This window comes from Mesoplodon bidens (genome assembly GCF_964165515.1).
Source record: "Mesoplodon bidens genome assembly, chromosome: 4".
Lineage (NCBI taxonomy): Eukaryota > Metazoa > Chordata > Mammalia > Artiodactyla > Ziphiidae > Mesoplodon > Mesoplodon bidens.
In genome coordinates this window covers 21,011,548-21,033,928 of record NC_138160.1, presented here as the reverse complement: position 1 = coordinate 21,033,928, position 22,381 = coordinate 21,011,548, and the positions used below count along the sequence as shown (strand labels likewise).

The window sequence follows — 22,381 nt, the reverse complement described above, 5'->3', positions numbered from 1 at the left end:
GCTGGAGAGGGTGTGGAGAAAAGGGAACCCTCTTACACTGTTGGTGGGAATGTAAATTGATGCAGCCACTATGGAGAACAGTATGGAGTTTCTTTAAAAAACTAAAAATAGAACTACCATACAACCCAGCAATTCCACTACTAGGCATATACCCTGAGAAAACCATAATTCAAAAAGAGACATGTACCACAATGTTCATTGCAGCACTATTTACAATAGCCAGGACATAGAAGCAACCTAAGTGTCCATTGACAGAGAATGGATAAAGAAGATGTGGCACATAAATACAATTGAATATTGCTTAGCCACAAAAAGAAACAAAATTGCACTATTTGTAATGAGGTGGATGGACCTACAGTCTGTCATACAGAGAGAAGTCAGAAAGAGAAAAACAAATACCGTATGCTAACACATATATATGGAATCTAAAAAAAAAAAGGGTCTGAAGAACCTAGGGGCAGGACAGGAATAAAGATGCAGACATAGAGAATGGACTTGAGGACACGGGGAGGGGGAAGGGTAAGCTGGGCCGACGTGAGAGAGTGGCATGGACTTATATACACTAAAATAGATAGCTAGTGGGAAGCAGCCGCATAGCACAGGGAGATCAACTTGGTGCTTTGTGACCACCTAGAGGGGTGGGATAAGGAGGATGGGAGGGAGACGCAAGAGGGAGGAGATATGGGGATATATGTATACGTATAGCTGATTCAGTTTGTTATAAAGCAGAAGTTATCACACCATTGTAAAGCAATTATACTCCAATAAAGATGTTTAAAAAAAAAAAAGATGGCAACAGCAGAGCCTTAAATAAGGGTGGGTGGAACCGGGCTAGACTGATCATCAGCAATGAACTTAATGCCTCAAGAGAAAGTACTAGATTTAACTTTTTCCTAAATCTGCCTCTGAAATATAGATTAACCCCACCATCCAAACAATCCAGTTTTTCCATAATGAGATATAAATAGCTGTGTCTCTCAGGGTGAACAAAGAATTTTTTAGTTTTTCTTAAGGAAAGTTTTATTTTTCTATCTGTAGCCGTATCACATTGTTTAGATGTGCCCGACAGGATCCAGTCTGATTATTACAGAATCATGATTGTGCTCTCTGCTCGATTCAAGCTCCTTATCCAAGCCTAATGAGCTAGGAATTGCAATTTCCATTTCAGATACTTTGAGAAATTTAACTTCTGAAGCTAGTTGAAGTAATGACAATTCTGTAAAAAGCTAAGTCAATTATATTCTTCTTTTTAAGTATTAAACCTACTTTCTGCCCTTAAATAAAATCAGTCTATGGAGTAACTGCTGGAAATGCCTACCTGCCAAGCCACAAACAGTCAGGGGCCCATCATACTGTTCCGATTATCAAGTGGAATGAGGGTGAGAGGGAAACAGCATGTAAGGAATTGTTTTCACTAGATTTTAAACACTGGGTTTGTGGTAAGCATGCCATACACCAAGACCAGAGCAGTGCAAAATGGCCTAGAAATGTACTTCTTACCAATGTTTCCAGGCTCTGCCTCTAACAGTCTAATTCTACATTCATATCAGTGTATCCCATCGTATGGCAAGTATTACTCCAGGTAATCATTTAATGCTCTATACCAAGGAATAACTTCTCTTTTTCTTCTTTAAAAATTATTTTTAAATCCCATGTGGAGAATATAAAATCTAAAATTAAGGTCACAATCAGGGATTGTAAAACACTTTATTGTAGAAACCAATGAGTTCCTATAACCACATCTGAAAATTAAATTATAAGCATTGCAATATATTGTGACAACAGTAGAGCAATGTTTATGACTGAAGGACTCCATTTTCTATACCCGCTTCCTCATTAATAGAAATCCTTGCCATAAGTAGGTAGAAAACATACCTCTTTCTAAAGCCTGGGATTTCTAGAAAACGATTTATACTTTCTTCTTCCTGGAGGTATGGAAAAGCCTGTGAATACATGGCATGGTTTTACCTTAGGACATACATTTTAAGATCTTTTGTTGCTCACACATTCTCACTACAGTAGAGTTTGCTGGATGACCAAGAGTCTCAGGTGGTAAATATATGCCAGTTCCTATTCAGTATGATGCTTCCTTGGAAGGCTTTATATGTTTATTTATACATAAGCAGCCACATCTGCCAGTAAAAAGATTAGTGTAAGCACTGTTTTTTGAATAGGTGACTCCAGGCCTGATGCTTTACAAAGAGTGTTTATCCCTGTGGATTTAGCTTTTGATTTGAAGAGCCTTGAGTTATGTGTAAAGAGGCTGGAGAATCTCCATATTGTGTTAGGGAAGGGACTGACAATGCAGTTTTTTAGGTGTGAAAGTTTTCTGTCTTTCTTGGCTTCTGTGGCACAGTTAGAAACTGAATTGTTAACAACAAAAGAGTTATTTTTATGTCAAGACTTTGTATTGAAGGAAAACATTTAGCTTATGTCCACTAACTATAAAAGTAGATTAAAGAGCACATCTAGAAAATACAGAAGAATCATACCTTCCCACTTATCCCCATAGCATCAAGTAACTTGGGGTAGTTGAGGATTCATTTGGAGGTGAACACTATGCCTCTGGGTTTTAGCAAGTTGTTTAGGAGTGAGGGAGGTAGGAAAATAGCAGAATAACATTTTTCTCATTTTTTTCCCCTTTCCTCACTTTTTCCCAAATGTACTCCTCTTGAGACCCACATGAATTGCAGGAAAGCTAGTTAACACATTTTTATTGTGTAGATGCTTTGCGTGGAGAAAGGTAGCTGAAGCTTTTAAGTAATGTAAGGAAATAAGATATGACAGTGGTACTTCCATGTTGGTGCAGTGGTTAAGAATCTCCCTGCCAATGCACGGGACACAGGTTAGAGCCCTGGTCCAGGAAGATCCCACATGCATCGGAGCAACTAAGCCCATATGCCACAACTACTGAGCCTGAGCTCTAGAGCCTGTGAACCACAACTACTGAGCCCACATGCCACAACTACTGAAGCCTGCACACCTAGAGCCCGTGCTACACAACAAAGACAAACCACCGCAAAGAGAAACCCACACACCACAACGAAGAGTAGCCCCTGCTCGCTGCAACTAGAGAAAAACTGCACACAGCAACAAAGACCCAACGCAGACAAAAATAAATAATAGATAAATAAATTTCAATAAAGGAAGATATGACAATGATAATAAAGATGATCTTAATAACAAGTCAACATGTATTGGTTTTGTGTGTATACCAACAAACTGATACTTCAATAAGAAGTTTTCATGCATTAGCTCACCTAATTATTCAAATAACTGAATAAGATCAGAAGTTCTATTTTGATTCATTTTGAGTAAACTGAGACATTAGAGACAGAATGTAAACTGGCCAAAGTCACACAATGAATAAGTGGTAGACCTGGGAATCAGGTCAACTCTGTTTGATTCCAGGATCTAAACTCTAACCACCTGACATACTAAGAAGTGAATAATATGCAGCAATCGATTAGCAAATATGAAATCAGAACCTGAGAACTGAACACATATAGGTTGAGAAGACTGAAGGAAGACTAAACACGAGTGTTAAAGAGGAGATGCACTTTAAAGTTTCCCTTGAAAAGAGTAAAGTAAGGCAAATACACTTCAGATGGAAGGGTCTGCCTTGTTTCATACTACTCAGCCTTGTAAACGCCCCTGCCAAGTAATCAGTTCTTACATGTTGTTTTTTTAAAATGCTGATTTAATTATTTTAGTAACATTACAATTACATGGAGAGAAGCGAGGAGAAATAAATTCTTTTGAGTAGTGATATACTCCCTGTTTGTACCTGACAATATTTTTTAACCCCTGTATCTGAAAATTATTTAGATAAAATTAGAAAATCAGATAAATTTCACAAGGGTAAATCATATTATTCATAATTGAAGTTGGTAGAGGCCATTTAGTAAGATGGCTACTGTCCCTCAGCTTATCTGCTATATTTTTTTTGCTTTATTTTTAGTGAATTATCTCCTTTCTCCTTTTATATTGATCTTGAGCTTGACTTTACCGAAGTTCACAAAGATGTTGAACTATATCCAGAGACTGAGATTTTGACATCAAAAAGGCTGATGAATATAAACCTGAATTTAAGATCCCCAAACACCTCAGATATCAGGGCAAGTGCCTAGAAAAGTTCTTGGTGGAGATAATGCAATTATGACTAATATGCGGTTGTTACCCAAGGCTAAGATATATTTTAAAATTCCATTTACAAATCAAAACATTTTTAAATGCATATTTTTATGTGAAAACTTTGATGCCCTTGATTTTAGCCAAAAAAAAAAAAAATCATGATTATTACACTACATGTTACTATTGAACTAATTTTGTTATACAAAATTGAGCCTGGATTGTTGAAATGGTACCAGTAACAATTGCATTAATGAAACATTTAAAATCTTGTATTTCATTGTAAATTTCCATCCAATTTGTAAAATTAGTAGCTATATATTAAAATTTCCAGAAGGAGGGATGAGAGTAGCTGTTGGAATACATTTTAGTGATCAAAGTAGTCAGAAGGGTAGGTTGTAATATAACAACTACCACGTAGATGACCTAGGGCAAGTTACTAATTTATTTAAAACCACTCTTCATCCAAAAAAAAAAAAATGGTATGAATTAAGAAATATAATGACATATAATAAAGATTTAATAAATATTTGTTCTTATTTTATGTATTTGGAGAATAAGGACACAAATATAATATGAACTCAATTATACTGGATTGCGCTTTTAAAAGATTTTTCAAAATATTAATAGTACTCTTGAGCCCATTAATAACTGAATTCATGACTACTTAATTAGGCTCTGCAGTAATTTTCTTTATTGCATTTGCTCATTACGTTAGTAGAATGAAGGTGATGCTTATTTGTATGGGAGCACTTAATATCCACAAGAGGCTTATATAATTAAATCTGGTGTACAATGTGTCTTCCTAAACAGATTTTTTCCTTTCCTTTTCTAGACAATCCCAAAGAGATGACTCGGGTGGCTGTTTTTGTGAGAATTTTGGATGTTAATGACAATGCCCCACAATTTGCTGTGTTCTATGACACTTTTGTATGTGAAAATGCCAGACCAGGACAGGTAAGCACCCATAGGATTTTAAAGTGTAGGAAGATTTTAACAGGGACGGTAAGTATTTCCTCTTCCCAATCTTGAGAAGAATGAGTCAACAGAGATAAAATCACTTATATAAAGTCCCAGTAGTATGATTAAAAGCAAACAAAAAACAAAAACAAAGGCTGAAGTTTTTAGGGTTAAAAATGTTTTAAATAATAGTGTAACACATTTCATATGTCCTTCATAAAGTTCTAATGTAAATATGAGATTTTACTGTAGCCACAAAAGTTAAAGTGTAAGAAGAAATAACTTCTTAAACTTTCAAAAACAAAAATAAATGAACAAAAGGAAAAATAAATCCTGCTGTGCCATTAGATAAATATTGGTAACAGCTCACAAGATGGAAAATGAAAGTTGGGGAAAACAGAGACAAATACTTGGGATCATCAAAACATTCCATCAATACTCCAATGTATGCAAATACGATTTTGAAGCAGGGACGCAGAGTTCACTCTTAAGACTTATACTTGCATTTCAATATCGTAGCAACACATAAAGTGCTTAATGACTTCGTTTTCGTCCTTTAAAACATTCTTCCTATACCAGATTTGTTTATAACTCTTTTAAGTCTTTTCCTCAGTGGACTCATTTTGTTGTTTGAAGAGCCCCAGCCTGTACGGCTGAAAGAGATGCTCTTAATTGGTTTGAATGCCATATTCACAGAAGGAAGCTGCATGTTATAAATAATAATTGGGAATCAAATGCGTCTTATTAAAGAAAGAAAAGCCATCGCGAAACTGTATTGCGTTTTGACATCATTTGATGCTTTTTATAAACATCAATGTCATTGGTCCATTTTTATGCAAATTAGATTGTGAAATAACTCAAATTTTTCCTTCAGAAGATTCTAACAGGAATTCAATAGCCTGTCTATTGTTTGAAATGGTAAAATTGCTGCAATTGGATTCATTTTTTTTTATTTGAAAGTGTTATGGAAATGTTTAATTTGGAATATTTAAAGGACTAAGCTGCTTCCAACCTACTTCTTAATGAAACAGTGTGCCCTAAAAATACAATTCCAAATAGTCCTCTGCTTGGCAGGCTCAGCATGATATGAGTTGAAGCCTTTTCTCTAGGAGATGAATTACCCACTTTGCAACTGCTGCATACATTGCTCGCTCTATGGTTATTCTATTTGATTTTCAAGAGATATCTTTTCAGAGCATTTGAGTCATTATAAATACTCATTCCCAAATGCATTCAAAACACACAAAATAAGGGATTGTGTTTGTTTATTGTTCTTATGCCTTTTTTCTTTTAACCTATATCTGGCTCAGTAATTTCATAGTTTTTGAACTTTTAAAAACAAGTTGGTATATTGAGGGAAAATAATCAAATCAAAGTTGATTTTAATAAAAAAGTAGTCTATTTTGACAAATTTGACAAGAAGAACATGATTAATATTTTTTGTCTAATTGGCTGCATGTGCAAAAGCCTCCCATAGTAGTTATTTTTAATAAGATTCATTCGTTAGATGTCATTTTGGTCTCATATGCTGAAAAATTGTTGTTTGAACTGAACTGTAATATACTCACTGATGGAATTCTAGGGTATGACATCCCAGCAGGCAAAATCAAAATAGTTATTTGATAAAGTCCTTCTTCACTGAGCCTTTCTTGTAATTAATTTGTTAGGTCTGTCTTCCCTCCTTCCGGGGAAGTAGGAGCTTTTTGGAACTTCTGAGTGTGTTTTAGTTATTTATAGATTAGTTTAGTCGACCCAGTACTCCTCTGAATTAAGTGCTCTTTAAGAGCAGCACTTAGAACAACATAGAACTTAATTCTGATTCATCTGGTGTGTGGACTCAATGAGACAGAAATAAAGCTAACTGCTACCCTCTCCTCCTTTCTTGCCTATTCCCTGGCCTAGGGGTAGAAGATTTTCCCCCGGGAAAGGGATGCAGTTTACAAGTGTTGTAGTATGAATAGTCCTGTCTTATGACTGAAATAGGCGACTAGACTCCCATCTTTTCCATCTCAGACAGAGTTAGGGGACCTTGGGAAAGGAAAGGAAAGATCTTGGGAAAGAGGACTGGCTATTTCTCTTTTCTTCCATTTTCCCTCACACAGGTTTTACTCATTTAGTCAATAAAATATATTTTAATAATTTTTAATTTCTGTGAGAGGGCAATAACATTTCAGTCTCACAAGAGATTTCCCAGGGAGCCTCTCCAGGGAGAGAGGCTGCTTACATTTACCCATTGATAGTATCTAGGCTCCAGGCCCTTATCAACCCCCAAAATCCTATTACATATTTTCCATAGAACAGTGTTTAGTTACTTCCCTAACAACTAAAAAGGGTGCTGTTTTTTCACCAGAGCAAAGGGAATTTTCGTATCAATGGAAACGACTAGTCTTTTCACCGAAAAAAACTAAAATGTTAAAACTCAGTGACCAGTTTTCTAACTAAACATCTTAAAATCCATTTGTCATCCCACACTCCATTATCTTATGATCCTTGAAACACTTTTCAAGTTCATTTAAGATTATTTTAGAATAGCTCAGTGAACATGCAAACCAATTATATAATTGCTAAGGAAATAAAATATAAATGACTTGTCGTTTTCATATGCTCAAAATGGATACTGGACATCACCTTTTTTTTTTTTTTCCCCTAACTGTGGCAACTTCTTTTATTGGCAGTGGGTCAAAATGAATTTGTCTCTAGTCAAAATAGTGAGGTCTTACAGGGAGAGACAGGAGAAATAGTTTTACCTCCTTCTTGTTGCCATCTTCTGATTTCTGTTGCAACTCTTTATGGTACAAATACCGAAATAAAATGTGACTTTTTAATGTATGACTGGAAGTGCAAAGGAATACTATATTAAAAGGTAAACGCTGAATATGAGGAAGTTGGATGCTAGAAGACAAGTTATATCTCAAAGAAAAAATAATAATCTATCTTGTAAAGGAAGTAAGCGTCTCCATCTGCATAGAGAAGTCTTCTGGTCATAAAAGTATGTTGTGAGATGATATTGATTTGCAGCATGTCATTCTATTTTGTCTGCATTGTTAAATGAATTTTACTTATCCCCTTTATAACATTTGATGAAGATACATTAGCAAATCGCTGAAGCATTGTTACCATATACAGTGCTATTGTCTTTTATTAAAAAATACATCTTAGTTGAGAATTTTTATGTAAACTTTTATAATTTCTTATAGTTATATGTAAAGATGTGGCCATTTCATTCTCCGAACTGTGTTATTTGGTCCATAAAAATGAACTGGAATTGTAATCACAGTTACAAATGTAAATTTATTATGAGACATTGTAGTTTTTATTTTAAAAGACCATTAGCTCTACTTTTACATTTCTATAATTTTTATGCATCTGTATGTGAGAGTTAATATATTAATATTGATATATATAAACATAAGAATTTCTATTAGTCTACTATCTTTCTTGATATGTTATTTCATTTATGCCATTTTTTTCTCTTCAACTTATTTCTATAAATCACTATTTGAAAATAAAATCTTTTAGACTGCTCCACAAATGAGTCAGTCAAGAAATATATATGTAACTGGATAGATACATCTTAAAAGGTATTAGTTAAAATTATTTTAACATTTTTCTCTTGAATTCCTTTATATATGTACCACCTTTTGGTTTTTGATTGAATGGATAAGCCATTAGCCATAAATTCTTACTTGTAATTAATCTTAAATAACCACTAAAATTTCATAATGTTAGATTTTTAAATATATATTTTTAATTATTTAAAGTTTTAAATGATTGTTTTGCTACTTATTTCTAGATGATAAACATTTATCTTTGTTTGGTCCAATTATATTTCTTGTATACGATAAGCATTTATCTTTGTTTGGTCCAATTATATTTCTTGAATCATTTTGAAATAAATGATTAGGGAGTATCTCAATTTTACCGCATTTTAATTTTTTTTTTTTTTTTTTGCGGTACGCGGGCCTCTCACTCTTGTGGCCTCTCCCGTTGCAGAACACAGGCTCCGGACGCGCAGGTTCAGCAGCCATGGCTCACGGGTCCAGCCGCTCCGCGGCAGGTGGGGTCTTGCCAGACCGGGGCACGAACCCATGTCCCCTGCATCGGCAGGCGGACTCTCAACCATTGCGCCACCAGGGAAGCCCCACATTTTAATTTTTATAGAACACTTTAAAAGAAAAATAATTTAATATGGAATACGTAAAATATTTCCTTAAATTTTTCTAATTATTTTACATAGTGTTTTAAACTTAAAAATCCTTTCTAAATTAATAAAACATCAGTAACAAATATTTACATCAAATATCCAGACAATATTAAGTTGAGTTAATGCAGTAAAAAGTATATTCTTTTCAGTTAAACATAAATTTGACCATTTATCTAGGCATTGAAACATATACTTAACAACTTCTGAAACCTTCTTGCAAAATTAAAATATGCAAAAATGCATAAAATGGTATTGTATAAATAAGTTAAGGACAAAATGGATATATATGCCAAAAATACATAGATAAATAATATTAAATAAATAATATTAATTAATTGTATAATATGTTCAAAGCAGTCATCTGTTTATAGTATAAGGTGTTAAATTTTCTACTTTGTTACTAGATAACTACTTATATTCTCTTACCCTAAAATAAATCAGAGTTGACTCTTTTAAAATAACCAGTCCCTATAGTATTATATGTATATGTTGAATTTAAAAAGAAATAATTCTGTTGACAGTGAAAATGAAGTGAACAGTTACTGTTAAAGTAGATAATACTGTAATGTTTGTCTTTCCTTTATAAAGTTATATGTAATTGTCTATAAAATCTCTACATTCTTTGAATAGTTTTCACTTTACTTTTAATGAAGAGGAAAGCCCTAATCACAATAATTTTCTAAATTTTCCTACATTAGATACATTTATCTTCTGGATAAATGTTTAAATATACATGAGCTACCTACTTATTTCAAATGCTATATTTAATAAAACTGTAAAGAATACAATGTTACTCTTTATTAGTTTAATTATAATTAAATTTAATTAATTTAGTATTAAATTAATGACTATTTATTATTTTAATTAAAATAATAAATAGTGTTTAAGGGAAATAAGAGAGAGAAACAGAGACAGAAACAGAGTGGGAGGGAGAGAGAGAAACTTTGTTTAAATCTAAGTAATAATAAAAAGATGGAATAACTCAAACAAAGGTACATGCACAAGGAAGATCAATTGTCCTTAAAAAAAGTTAGACAAAATTGGATATTAAAAAATTACATATTATAAAGCAGATTCTACCCATGGAAGTTTGATAAATATGCATTTTTCTCTCTTCTGCAGCTAATACAGACTATAAGTGCAGTAGACAAAGATGATCCTTTAGGTGGACAAAAATTTTTCTTCAGTTTAGCAGCTGTCAATCCAAACTTCACAGTACAAGACAATGAAGGTAAATTTTAGAATGTGTTCATTATGATTTAAGGTGACATTAACAAGAAATTTTCCCCAAAGTAACAATTACCATATAGATGATATATTCATTTATAGATCTGTGTTACAAAATTTTGGTTTCATTATATTTTTAATGAGCTATTATGGTAATTTCTTACTTAACAGTGGTTACTTTCTTGAATTTTAAGATTATAAAATATGTGAAAGAAGACTCTATATGAGTTCTAATGCAAAGACTGAATCTTGCAAACATTAGAAAGGCCGGAATAATCAGTTCCTATAACAAAATAGTAGGACACACAGAGAAATGAATGGCTCAATGAGACTCTTGTGTAAACTTCAGTGAGATTTAGCAGTAGCAGATTCACCAAAGCCAAAAAGGCATAGAAGAGACAAAGAAAAAATAAAAGTAGCCACATTAGCCTATGAGGGGATTGGGTGCAAAAACATAGTTTCAATGGCAAGATGCACTATTCTTCTGTGTAACATATGAGTCTTATAATGTCTCTGTGATCAAAAATACTAAACATATTTCTTGCATTCTCAAAAATAGCAGAAACATATTTTTGAGGAAAAATACAAAAATGGGTCACTATTTTCAAGTCAAACAGCTTTATTCTTTGGAAAATATGTATGGTAATTATTCTAGGCTAAACAAAAGTGTGTAATCAGAGTTTTCTCTCTTCAACAAATTTATGTTAAAACTAATTATATAAGGTAGTTTTTGGTAAAAAGGCATACTTGTTTTAGAGCTACTATAGATATAATTATTCTTAAAATAAATCTAATAACTACATTGGCATATTTACAATACCTTCCTAACTATGTATGTACACTGGCAGAGCCAGGTTGCTATAGCGTATCTAGGTGGCTTTCAGAATGTCAGAAAGCAGTTTAAGATAATGGATAGTTTTACACTGAGCAACTACTAATTGAGATATTTGGTATAGTAGGATCTTTGCACAAATCAGCTGAAGGGAGGCATCGGTTGGTAACATCTGTTTACTAAATCTGAGCTTCTGAAATGTCTATATTTTCTGTCCCTCTGGACACCTAAAATAATTGTGATTGGAAATATTAATGTAGAATTGGCAAATAAAATACAAAATGCCCAATATCAGATGTAATATCTGAATATCAGAAAAGGACCCATCATTTTAATTCGCTGAATCTTGTAACCTAAACATAGAATTTAGACATTCTATGTTTAAATTCTTAGTACTGAGCTGACAATATTGTATTGTATTGTACCACTTTCTAATTTTATTTTAATTTGTTTTTTTGTTCTTGTTAAACTGAGCCCCGGATCTCAACAAGCCACCTCTCAATTTTAAAAAGTAATAGAGACTTGAAATAGTACTATCTTATCACAGCACTTCACAGTTACTGGGAAAACAACTCAAGGCTAATCTTAATTAATTTTTGAAAAACAGTAGCAATTTCCTATACTGGGGAGAGTTCCTGATCCTACATAAGTTACTCAAAGCAAGGACTGAAGCTAGATGAATACAAACCTGAACATACACTAAATAGAATACCAGTAAAGTCTGATGGAATATTTGATCTAATCTTGCATAAATTCACTATTTTCTGTTATTGGGTGAATTTTGAAAGAAATTCCAATAACATAGACATCACCTTAAAGTTGACCTTCTTGATAAAATACCCTTGCATTTGTCTATATGTTCATCTTAAAAATCTTTAATTCTACATCTTTCTTAAAATATGTTTCCTGCTTCTGTGATACCACAGTTGGTATCACATTATTAAATATGCCTCATTTTTCACTAACTTACAGTCAAAAACATTATTATATGATGACTTTCTGATTATTTAATAAGATGATTCAAGCAGAATTGTTAGTTTAGGGTAAAACTTCTTTTGGCTCTTCAATGTCTCAAAGCTATTGCAGGCAAAATTAAGATTTAGAAATTTGTGAAAAGTTAAAAAAGTGTAAGGCAAGAAGATTCTGAAAATACCCATATGCATGTAAATGTTTGTTTCAGTGAAGGTTTGAGAAAGGAAGAATTGTATCCTAATACTTCTTGGAAGAAAAGTCAGAATTGCAAAATTATCAGGATTACATTTTATTTTTTAAATTTGCTTATGTACATCTTCTATTTTGCTAATTTACTTTCCTAGAGTATGCGGTAGTTAACTGATATACTAAGATTTAACTTATTGCTAAAATTTAGGAAATGATTACTTTGTGTTCAAACACTATACCTGCAAAAAGATTGTCACTTTCTTTTCTTTTTTAAAAAATTTTGCTATCCTGTTGGTTTTATTTAGCAATTGCCTATCTCACTCCCTTCCCTACATTGGCATTTTAAGCAGCCTTATGGGATTGGCTAAATAAGACCCAGCACATTGGACAAACAGAATAGGAAATTATCAACCAAATATATATTGATTTTATTTTTCAATATTATTATATAAATGCACAACCCTCATTTAAGGATACTGGGCGAGTTATTGGATAAAGGAATATCAATAGCAATATACTAGGTAGTAGGATGCTAGCCTTGATTAAGTTCCTACTTCTTTCTGTGTGTCTGTTAGGCACTCCACATTAGTGTCTTCCACCAATACTTTGAGTTACACCCTGTATTCATTTTAATGGGTGGAAATCAAAGTTCAAAAATATTAAGTAACTTGCTGACTGTTCTTCATACATAGGGACTCTTGAAGGTTTTTGAATGCATAATTGATTTTAAAAGTACAACTATAGTTAAAACTTACCCAATCATATTTTTCTTCATGAATATTGGATTAATGTGTGTTTTGTGTATGTGCACACATATACATTTGTAAATAAAAAACATTTACTATAATTTTTTCTTTGGTATGCATAATATTTATGTTTTTTTGAGAACTCTGATAAACAATATGCTACCATATCTATAATCTTGATAAATGATTCACTTATAAAAATTCACCATTTTGAAAACATCTGAAAATTAGTTAAAAATCTAATAAGTAATAATGGTATTAGATTCTTCAAACTGTCTTCTTTATCTTATCTATATTTGAATTGCCTTGTATATATTTGATATCAAATTTGTATTTTACTCAAACGACTCTTTATTTTTGTGTCAAACCACCGTGATCAGAATGAGACAAATGTATTGTCCCAAAAGCCATTTGTAATATGTTAAAATTTATTTTAGATAATACCGCCAGAATTTTAACCAGGAAAAATGGATTCAGTAGACATGAAGTAAGCACCTATCTCTTGCCTGTGGTGATATCGGACAACGATTACCCGATTCAGAGCAGCACTGGCACACTCACCATCAGAGTGTGCGCATGTGACAGCCAAGGCAACATGCAGTCCTGCAGCGCTGAGGCCTTGCTCCTTCCCGCCGGCCTCAGCACAGGGGCCTTGATTGCCATTCTCCTCTGCATCATTATTCTGCTGGGTAAGAAAACGTGATTATTTCCTAGATGGCTTACTTCACTGTGTTTGTAAGTGAAAAAGTTACTATTAAAATATGGGGAGGGGGAAGGGTAAGCTGTGACAAAGCCAGAGAGAGGCATGGACATATATACACTACCAAAAGTAAGGTAGATAGATAGTGGGAAGCAGCCACATAGCACAGGGAGATCAGCTCCGTGCTTTGTGACCGCCTGGAGGGGTGGGATAGGGAGGGTGGGAGGGAGGGAGACACAAGAGGGAAGGGATATGGGAACAGATGTATATGTATAACTGATTCACTTTGTTATAAAGCCGAAGCTAATAAAAAAAAAATCTAAAAAAAAAATAAAATACTTCCCCTAAAACTAACCTCCCAATTTAAGACAGACATCAATTAACAGCGGAATGTTGTTTATATTAAAAGATTTTATCTGATCAGATAGAGTCATTACCTTCCCTCTTTAAATAATGAAACTGAAAGTTAGAGATGTTCTAAATGTTTTCCAAGGTTACGCAATTTCCGAGTGGCTAAGCTAAGGCCCTCAGTCTTTATAAGTAGTTTTTCAGTAAATCTAAAGTTTATTTCCGCTGTTTTTGGTTCTTATTACAGCTGGATAATGGCCTCACTATCTTACCTCTTCACTTATATAATGTTAACATAGCCCTTTACCTCGTTCACATGTCACTAAAACAACAATCCTTGATTTTATAACCCAGAACAAATTGCCTTTCAACTGCTTTTGAGTTAAAAATCAGATTGTTTACTCTCTAGTTGCATTATCTTAAAACTATTGTGAATATTCTTGTGACTCTAATCAAAAAACACTGTATCTGACATTTCAAGAAGCAGTGAAATGAACTGGGATTTTGAAGCCAATCTTAATAAGTTTCATTATCCTCATTATTAGAACATTTTTTACTGGTTAAGATCCTTCAGCTGATCATAAACAATCTGAGGTTTAAAATCGTTATATCACAAGTTTATGTGTGTGCACAAATCATGAATTTAGCCAAAAGGAAAGGTCACATTTTCTCAAAAACTTGAATAAACATTTTCTTTCTCTTGGTGGTGGCCTATTTATTTTTTAATCACTTTGAAGGTCAAGAACAGTTGTCAATGGATCAAAACTTTCCGTTTTGTTGCATTAATAAAAGTCCGGGGCTTCCCTGTTGGCGCAGTGGTTGAGAGTCCGCCTGCCGATGCAGGGGACGCGGGTAAAAAAATAAGTCCCTTGTCTGCCCTCTCACACAAGCTTGAGGGCAAGAACTTTTACAGTTCTAAGTTAATAAAACAGAAAACATAACTTAATACCACTTTACATAATAACATAATTGCCTTCATTCAGGCTGCTATAACAAAATATCATAGAATGGTAGCTTAAACCACAGAAATTTATTTCTCACAGTCTGGAGAAAGGGAAGTCCAAGATCAAGGCACTGGTGGATTTCATGTTTGGCGAGGGCATACTTCCTATTTCACAGACGGCTGGCTTCTCTTGTATCCTCAAGGGGCAGAAAGCAATCATCTCTCCTGTGTCACGTCAAGAGAGCACTAATCCCATTCATGAGGGTTCCACCTCCATTACCTAATTACTTCCCCAAAACTCCACTTCTACACACCATCACTGTGTGAATTTATTTAGGCTTTAGCATATGAATTTTTAGGGGACTCATTCAGTCAAGACCAGTAATAAATCCCATATCCTTTAAATGTTTGTTCTAATGAGGCTAAATAAATATAGATATTTCTTCATACATATACCTGGTAAGATATTTTCCCTTCCTTTCCTCATCTAACTGAATTCACAACTGTTTCTCTAAATCATCATTTTTAAAGGATTATGACCAAAATGTTTGGGGATTAAGAATGAGGGTGGGAAACTAATACAACCAGAGGGAAAATGATTTTAGCTTTCTCCTATCTTTTATGCTATTACCATTATTATGATTACTAAAATAATAAGTATATTATTATTATTACCGATACCTTCCCATGGAAGTAGGGAAATGTCCTGTCTGAATGATACACATTTCTACTTGTGGATCTATACTCATTAAGATACATATAGCTGAAATTCATACATAATTTTTGTAGTTAATTCAGTGTAGTAATTTGAATTAACTCTTTGCCATCATGTGATCCAGCAATTTTTTTTAAATGTCATGAGTGATATATATTCCCATGGAAAACCTCATATATTTCTAAACTAATAATGTCTAAATAATGTGATCTTTTTTTCCCAGTAATTAAGGCCTTCTAGTAACAATGTAAGGAAAAAAAATATGTAAATCCATCCGCAAAGCTATTTAACAGATATGGATACTCCATATCTTGTGAAGAAAGCTGTCTTTTTAATATTGCATAAGGATGTAAAAATATGGGCGTATTTTTTCCTTCTTCATTGTTTTATTTGAAGCTGAATTTGATTTGTGTCTATTTTTTAAACAACATCTTATGTCACTATTTTGTGCAAAGTATAAATAATGTCTGTACAATCAGGAACTATCTTTAAACAGTTCTTAGAAAAATAGATAACATAAGTCACTGTATTTGAAAAAAAACTTTCACATTGTTTTAAAAGTAAATTAGAATCACTGTTCTTAAACTCTAACCATCCTGGCTAAATCCTTCAACACTCCCCTCTCCTCTAACGCCTCCCCCTCCCCACAAGCCCTGAAAAAAAATATGGAAATACAAAATTAACCCTAAATTCTAACCAGTTCCAGAAAACCTAAATAACAAACTCGTTTATACTACTTCCACTCATTATTTATTAATATGTGTTTCAGATGGACCTCTAAGGCATCTTTTTTTCTTTTTTCAAGTTATAGTAGTACTGTTTGCAGCTCTGAAAAGACAGCGGAAAAAAGAGCCTCTGATCTTGTCTAAAGAAGATATCAGAGACAACATTGTGAGCTATAACGATGAAGGTGGCGGAGAGGAGGACACCCAGGCCTTTGATATCGGCACCCTGAGGAATCCTGCAGCTATTGAGGAAAAAAAGCTGCGGCGAGATATTATTCCGGAAACTTTATTTATCCCACGGAGGACTCCGACAGCTCCGGATAACACGGATGTCCGGGATTTCATTAATGAAAGGCTAAAAGAGCACGATCTGGATCCCACTGCACCGCCCTACGACTCACTTGCAACATATGCTTACGAAGGAAACGATTCCATCGCGGAATCTCTGAGTTCTTTAGAATCAGGTACCACTGACGGAGACCAAAACTACGATTACCTCCGAGAATGGGGGCCTCGGTTTAATAAGCTGGCGGAAATGTACGGTGGCGGGGAAAGTGACAAAGACTCTTAACCTAGGATATATGTTCTGCTCAAGCAAGAGGAAGTAACTTTACCGACACCGTCTCCACTTCACAATATTTGATATTCAGGAAAATTTTCCTGCCACCCAGCACAATTTTTTTTTCCCATTTCCTTTTTAATTTGTTCATTAATTACATTAATTCTTCCCTGTAGGATGTCTCATGGAATATATACGACGTTTTATTTAATCACTTCCAAGAGCCAAAGCTATGGAAATTCAGTGTTGTCCTTCTTAGGAAATAAAAGATAATTTCAGAAACATGAACAGGATAGTTCTCCCTTAAGCAGCCTCACAAACAAGCCGCTTCCGTTTCTTAAAGGTGAAGAAAAATTTTAAGGTATATCCTGTTCTGTATGTTAAATTAAAAAAAAAAATGTACATGTGGTGTTAGTAGGTGTAATATGCAACCTGGTATACAAACGTTTGTGCAATTTCATTTCATCAGATTCTATCTGCTAATGTTTTATATTTATATTTTTGTATTTATTTTCTAAAAAAATAAACCAGTTTTTACAACTACCTTGTCTCTAGCTTCTTTTTTCCCTAGGGAGAAAAAGTTTCTCCACAGACTAAATATCTTGGTACAAAATTCCACTGACTACAGGTAAGAACACAAAATCATTATCATCACTATTGAGAGCTCTAACCAAATTAATATGATTTAGGGAAGAATTATTTTTCCAATGAGTCTTGCTATGCTGTGATATGTGAAAAACTCTTCACATTAAAAGTGATAGTCATTTACAGATCACCTAAAAATTTACCATATAAGCAAATGTAAAACACGAGCAGCCTTATGCTAAATATCCCCAAACACCAGCAATGCAGTAATTTCATTTTGTCTTTATTCACTAAAATAATATCTGAAAGAATAAAACGTTTTCCTTTTTTGTATGACATTTGTGCTATTAGGGTTTATGGGCAATAATAGTTCAGACAGATTTCATACTGAAATAATCTTTTAATGGAAAATATGCTTACCTCCCACGGTGACTTTGAAATGCCTAGTAATGGCAGTAATAATGCTGAATATTCCATTAAGATACAGCAATGTAATTATGTAAAGTTTCCCAAAATGCATTACATATTACATATTGGTAACAAAGTCTGTTTTTCTGTCAATGAATGATTCAATAGAAAGGAATAAAAAAGTACTGGCAGTTAATTATCCAGAGTTCCTGAGATTCAGGGAAGCCAACTGCCACTAACTGATGCCTCTTTTCTCAAGATCCAAACATGATTTATTCATAAATGGAGCACTTTGTTGGGCCTATACTAGGAAGTCACATTCCTTGCTGAGTTTATCGTAAACAATACCAAAGATTTGTGTGCTTTCCAATTAGTGAAAATGATATGCTTTTGGAGTGAGTCAGAGGGCAATATTGACGTATCCTTAATGCAGAATTAATTATTTCAATCTTCTTGAATGTTTCTTTCCCCAGCTTCCAGGCTGCAAGACACATATCCCTCTGACCACAGACATTTAAGTTTGCATAGTAATCTAGTCATGAAAGAAAAACAACCCATGTGGTCTAATTAAAATTACAGTCACATTACAAGGCTGACACATCAGACCACAGTAAAACCTAACTTGGCCAACTTCCTATATTCCAAGAACCCATGCACCCACCCAAAAGGTTAAGAACACCCTCAGTATGCTAGGTTTATTTATTCAAATAAAATCAGCAACAAATGGAAAACATAAAAGAAGGTATATCTCATGAGCATTTCACATTAGTTATGATTCAAACTATAATATTCATTTGAATAAAAATTAGTTAAAAATTTCCAGCATTAGTTATTTTTATTAATATTAGATGTCAGTAATTGGAATTCTTATTTAAATATTTTTAATTATCCTCATTCAGATAATTTTAGACTGACATTAACTTGCTCTACCATTTATTTTGTCATCCAATTTTTATATATTTAAAGAATCAGGGCTTCCCTGGTGGCGCAGTGGTTGAGAGTCCGCCTGCCGATGCAGGGGACACGGGTTCGTGCCCCAGTCCGGGAAGATCCCACATGCCGCGGAGCGGCTGGGCCCGTGAGCCATGGCTGCTGGGCCTGCACGTCCGGAGCCTGTGCTTCGCAACGGGAGAGACCACAGCAATAAGAGGCCCGCATATCGCAAAAAAAAAAAAAAAAAAAAAAAAAAAGAATCAGTGAGCTTTTGCATTATTCAAAGCAGGTTTCCAAAAATTCTCTTTAAGGAGATTGATTAGCAGGCTTCTTTGACAATATAAAATCTATATTGTACAGAAATCATTTTTCAGAGTACTGAAACAGTCCTTGGTATCAGATATCCTAATATTTTTTTTTGATAATGAAGGTGATATGTTATATAATTAATTTTTTGGAGATCCTGAAATTAAAAATACACCTATAAGGACCTGCTCAGACTGTAAGTTACTTAAATCATGCTCTCCCAAAAGCAGGCCCAATATATAGATTATTCTATGTCCACAATTTTTTTTATATGTGGAGTGGGGGAAAATGTCACTCAATAACATGTTAATTTTATCAGACAACAATGGACTTTTCATTTATGCATCCATGTATTCGTTCATTCATCAATTATTTTGAGCAGTTATTATAAAAATCAGAGAATATTCTAGATCCTAGAGATGTAATAATAAATCATGTATAATTTTTATATATATATGTAATTTATTAGTGGCAATGGGGGGAAAAAGGCAAAATAATTACCAAAACTCTCAGAATTTGTAACAAAATACCTAACTTGTACTAACTTTTTAAAGTACAGTGAAAAGAAATTATTCTGCCAATCTTTTTTATTTAATCATTATTTTTTTTGCGGTACACGGGCCTCTCAAGGTTGTGGCCTCTCCCGTTGCAAAGCACAGGCTCTGGACGCGCAGGCTCAGAGGCCATGGCTCATGGGCCCAGCCGCTCCGCGGCATGTAGGATACTCCAGGACCGGGGCACGAACCCGTGTCCCCTGCATCAGCAGGCAGATTCTCAACCACTGCGCCACCAGGGAAGTCCCTTTTTTTTATGTTTTAAATATTCAGATAAGGGAAATAAAATGATTTATAGACCTTCGGTCATTAGAAATGGTGATTAAGTTAATCAATTTTCATTGGTTCTATTTTCAATGAAATATCAAAGAACGTTTATATAATGACAAAGTCATTATAGACTGAGGTTTCTCTGTATATGTTAAGTAGATACTGTCACACAACTGCAAGAGTTCCAGACATAAACTATGAGTAATTCGATGTTTAGGATACTCTAAAATAAATAAACTTAAGATGTAGAATTGAGACTTAGGGATATCTACATATTTGGGTTCATTTATCAACACATCTACCTAAGTATCTATATATAATGGCTTCACCAAGCCTTCACCAGCTGCACTCCCCTCCCTGCTGGCAGTGCTGACACTGTGCTGCACTCCCTGTCCAGTGGCCTTGCACATGGGTGGGTACCCCTGGGCAGCGCTGCAGGACTAGGTAAGCTTCAGCTGCTGGTGGCTGTGAAGGAAACCTCCCTGACTCACATGCTACCCCTCCAGACCTACTAAAAATCTACTACAGATCTATTAGAAATGCCCTCTGTTAGCAAGCTTGAAATAAAGTAGACTGTTGGTGTCCTTTTGCACCTGGCTGCTGGACCTTCCCATTGCTCTGAAAGAGTGAAGGTTTCACCCACAGAGAGGGGTACAGGGCTCCCGCTTGGACATCCTATAAGTTGAAAATAGTGTAAGATAGAAGCATCTAGTTACTTTTGCTGAGAGTGCAGGAGAGAGCCAAATCTTTCCTTTTTTACTCCAACGTTTTGCTCAATACCAAGACTTTTTTTTTTTTTTTTTAAGAAGATGTTGGGGGTAGGAGTTTATGAATTTATTTATTTTTGCTGTGTTGGGTCTTTGTTTCTGTGCAAGGGCTTTCTCTAGTTGTGGCAAGCAGGGGCCACTCTTCATCGCGGTGTGCGGGCCTCTCACTATCGCGGCCTCTCTCGTTGCAGAGCATAGGCTCCAGATGTGCAGGCTCAGTAGTTGAGGCTCACGGGCCTAGTTGCTCCACGGCATGTGGGATCCTCCCAGACCAGGGCTCGGACCCGTGTCCCCTGCATTAGCAGGCAGATTCTCAACGACTGCACCACCAGGGAAGCCCAACACCAAGACGTTTTAACTGTTGTGACCATACTACTTCTAGCAAATCCCCCATGCAAGCAATTGGATTCATTTCATCTTTAAAACATACACAGAAGGGCTTCCTTGGTGGCGCAGTGGTTGAGAGTCCGCCTGCCCATGCAGGGGACACGGGTTCGTGCCCTGGTCCTGGAGGATCCTACATGCCGCAGAGCGGCTGGGCCCGTGAGCCATGGCCACTAAGCCTGCACGTCCGGAGCCTGTGCTCCGCAACGCGAAAGGCCACAACAGTGAGAGGCACGTGTACCGCAAAATAATAATGATAATAATAATAAATAAATAAATAATAAATACACAGAATCCCGCCTCTTCTCACCATTTCCATTACCCAACTCAAACCATCAACACCTGTTTTCTCCATTGTTAGGAGCAATTAACTTCCTAACTGGCCTTTCTCTTGCACCTTGCCCCACTCATGCTCTACCATCAGCACTGAGGTCAAAGAAATATTTTCAAAACAAATTTCCCATTTGATTGCTCCCTGGTTCTAAACTCCACTCCTTCCTCATTTTACTCAAGAGTAGACGGCAAACTCCTTATAATATCCTGAAGGCCTGACTAGAACCGTTTGACCTCTTCTCCCATTTACTCTGCTCCAGCTTCTTACCCTCTGCTGTTCCCCTCTGACTTCATGTGTTTATACTGACCGTTCCTTCTATCTCCAGCCATGTCCTTATTTCTTTATAAAATGTTATTTTATAAGTTCTTTATAAAATGCTACTTTAATTGAGATCCACACTGTCCACCTTACTTATAGAATTTCCCTAGACTGACCCACTGCTCTTACATTGCATTTGTTTTCTCCCTAACACTACCACAGTTTTAACATGTTATATGACTTACTTGTTTACTATGATTATTTTCTCTCTCCCTCAGATAGAATGTAAAATTCATGAGAGCATGGATTTTGTGTTTTTTCATCGTGATGT

At 34.8% G+C, this 22,381-nt stretch overlaps 1 protein-coding gene across 2 annotated transcripts in view; it reads left to right on the top strand.

The window, feature by feature from the left end:
* The window catches only part of LOC308616881 (cadherin-10), a gene marked incomplete at both ends in the record, with an annotated part of 118,528 nt that extends 101,265 nt beyond the window's left edge, over positions 1-17,263 (top strand). Inside the window, 4 exons of one of the 2 annotated variants that reach the window (XM_081233371.1) lie at positions 4,967-5,088; positions 10,418-10,526; positions 13,699-13,950; positions 16,779-17,263. In XM_081233371.1, the coding sequence (XP_081089497.1) occupies positions 4,967-5,088; positions 10,418-10,526; positions 13,699-13,950; positions 16,779-17,263 (968 nt within the window). Of the gene's footprint in view, positions 1-4,966; positions 5,089-10,417; positions 10,527-13,698; positions 13,951-16,772 lie in introns of both variants that reach the window. The other variant, XM_081233370.1, reaches the window with a different exon arrangement.
* Positions 17,264-22,381: the final 5,118 nt, after the last annotated feature.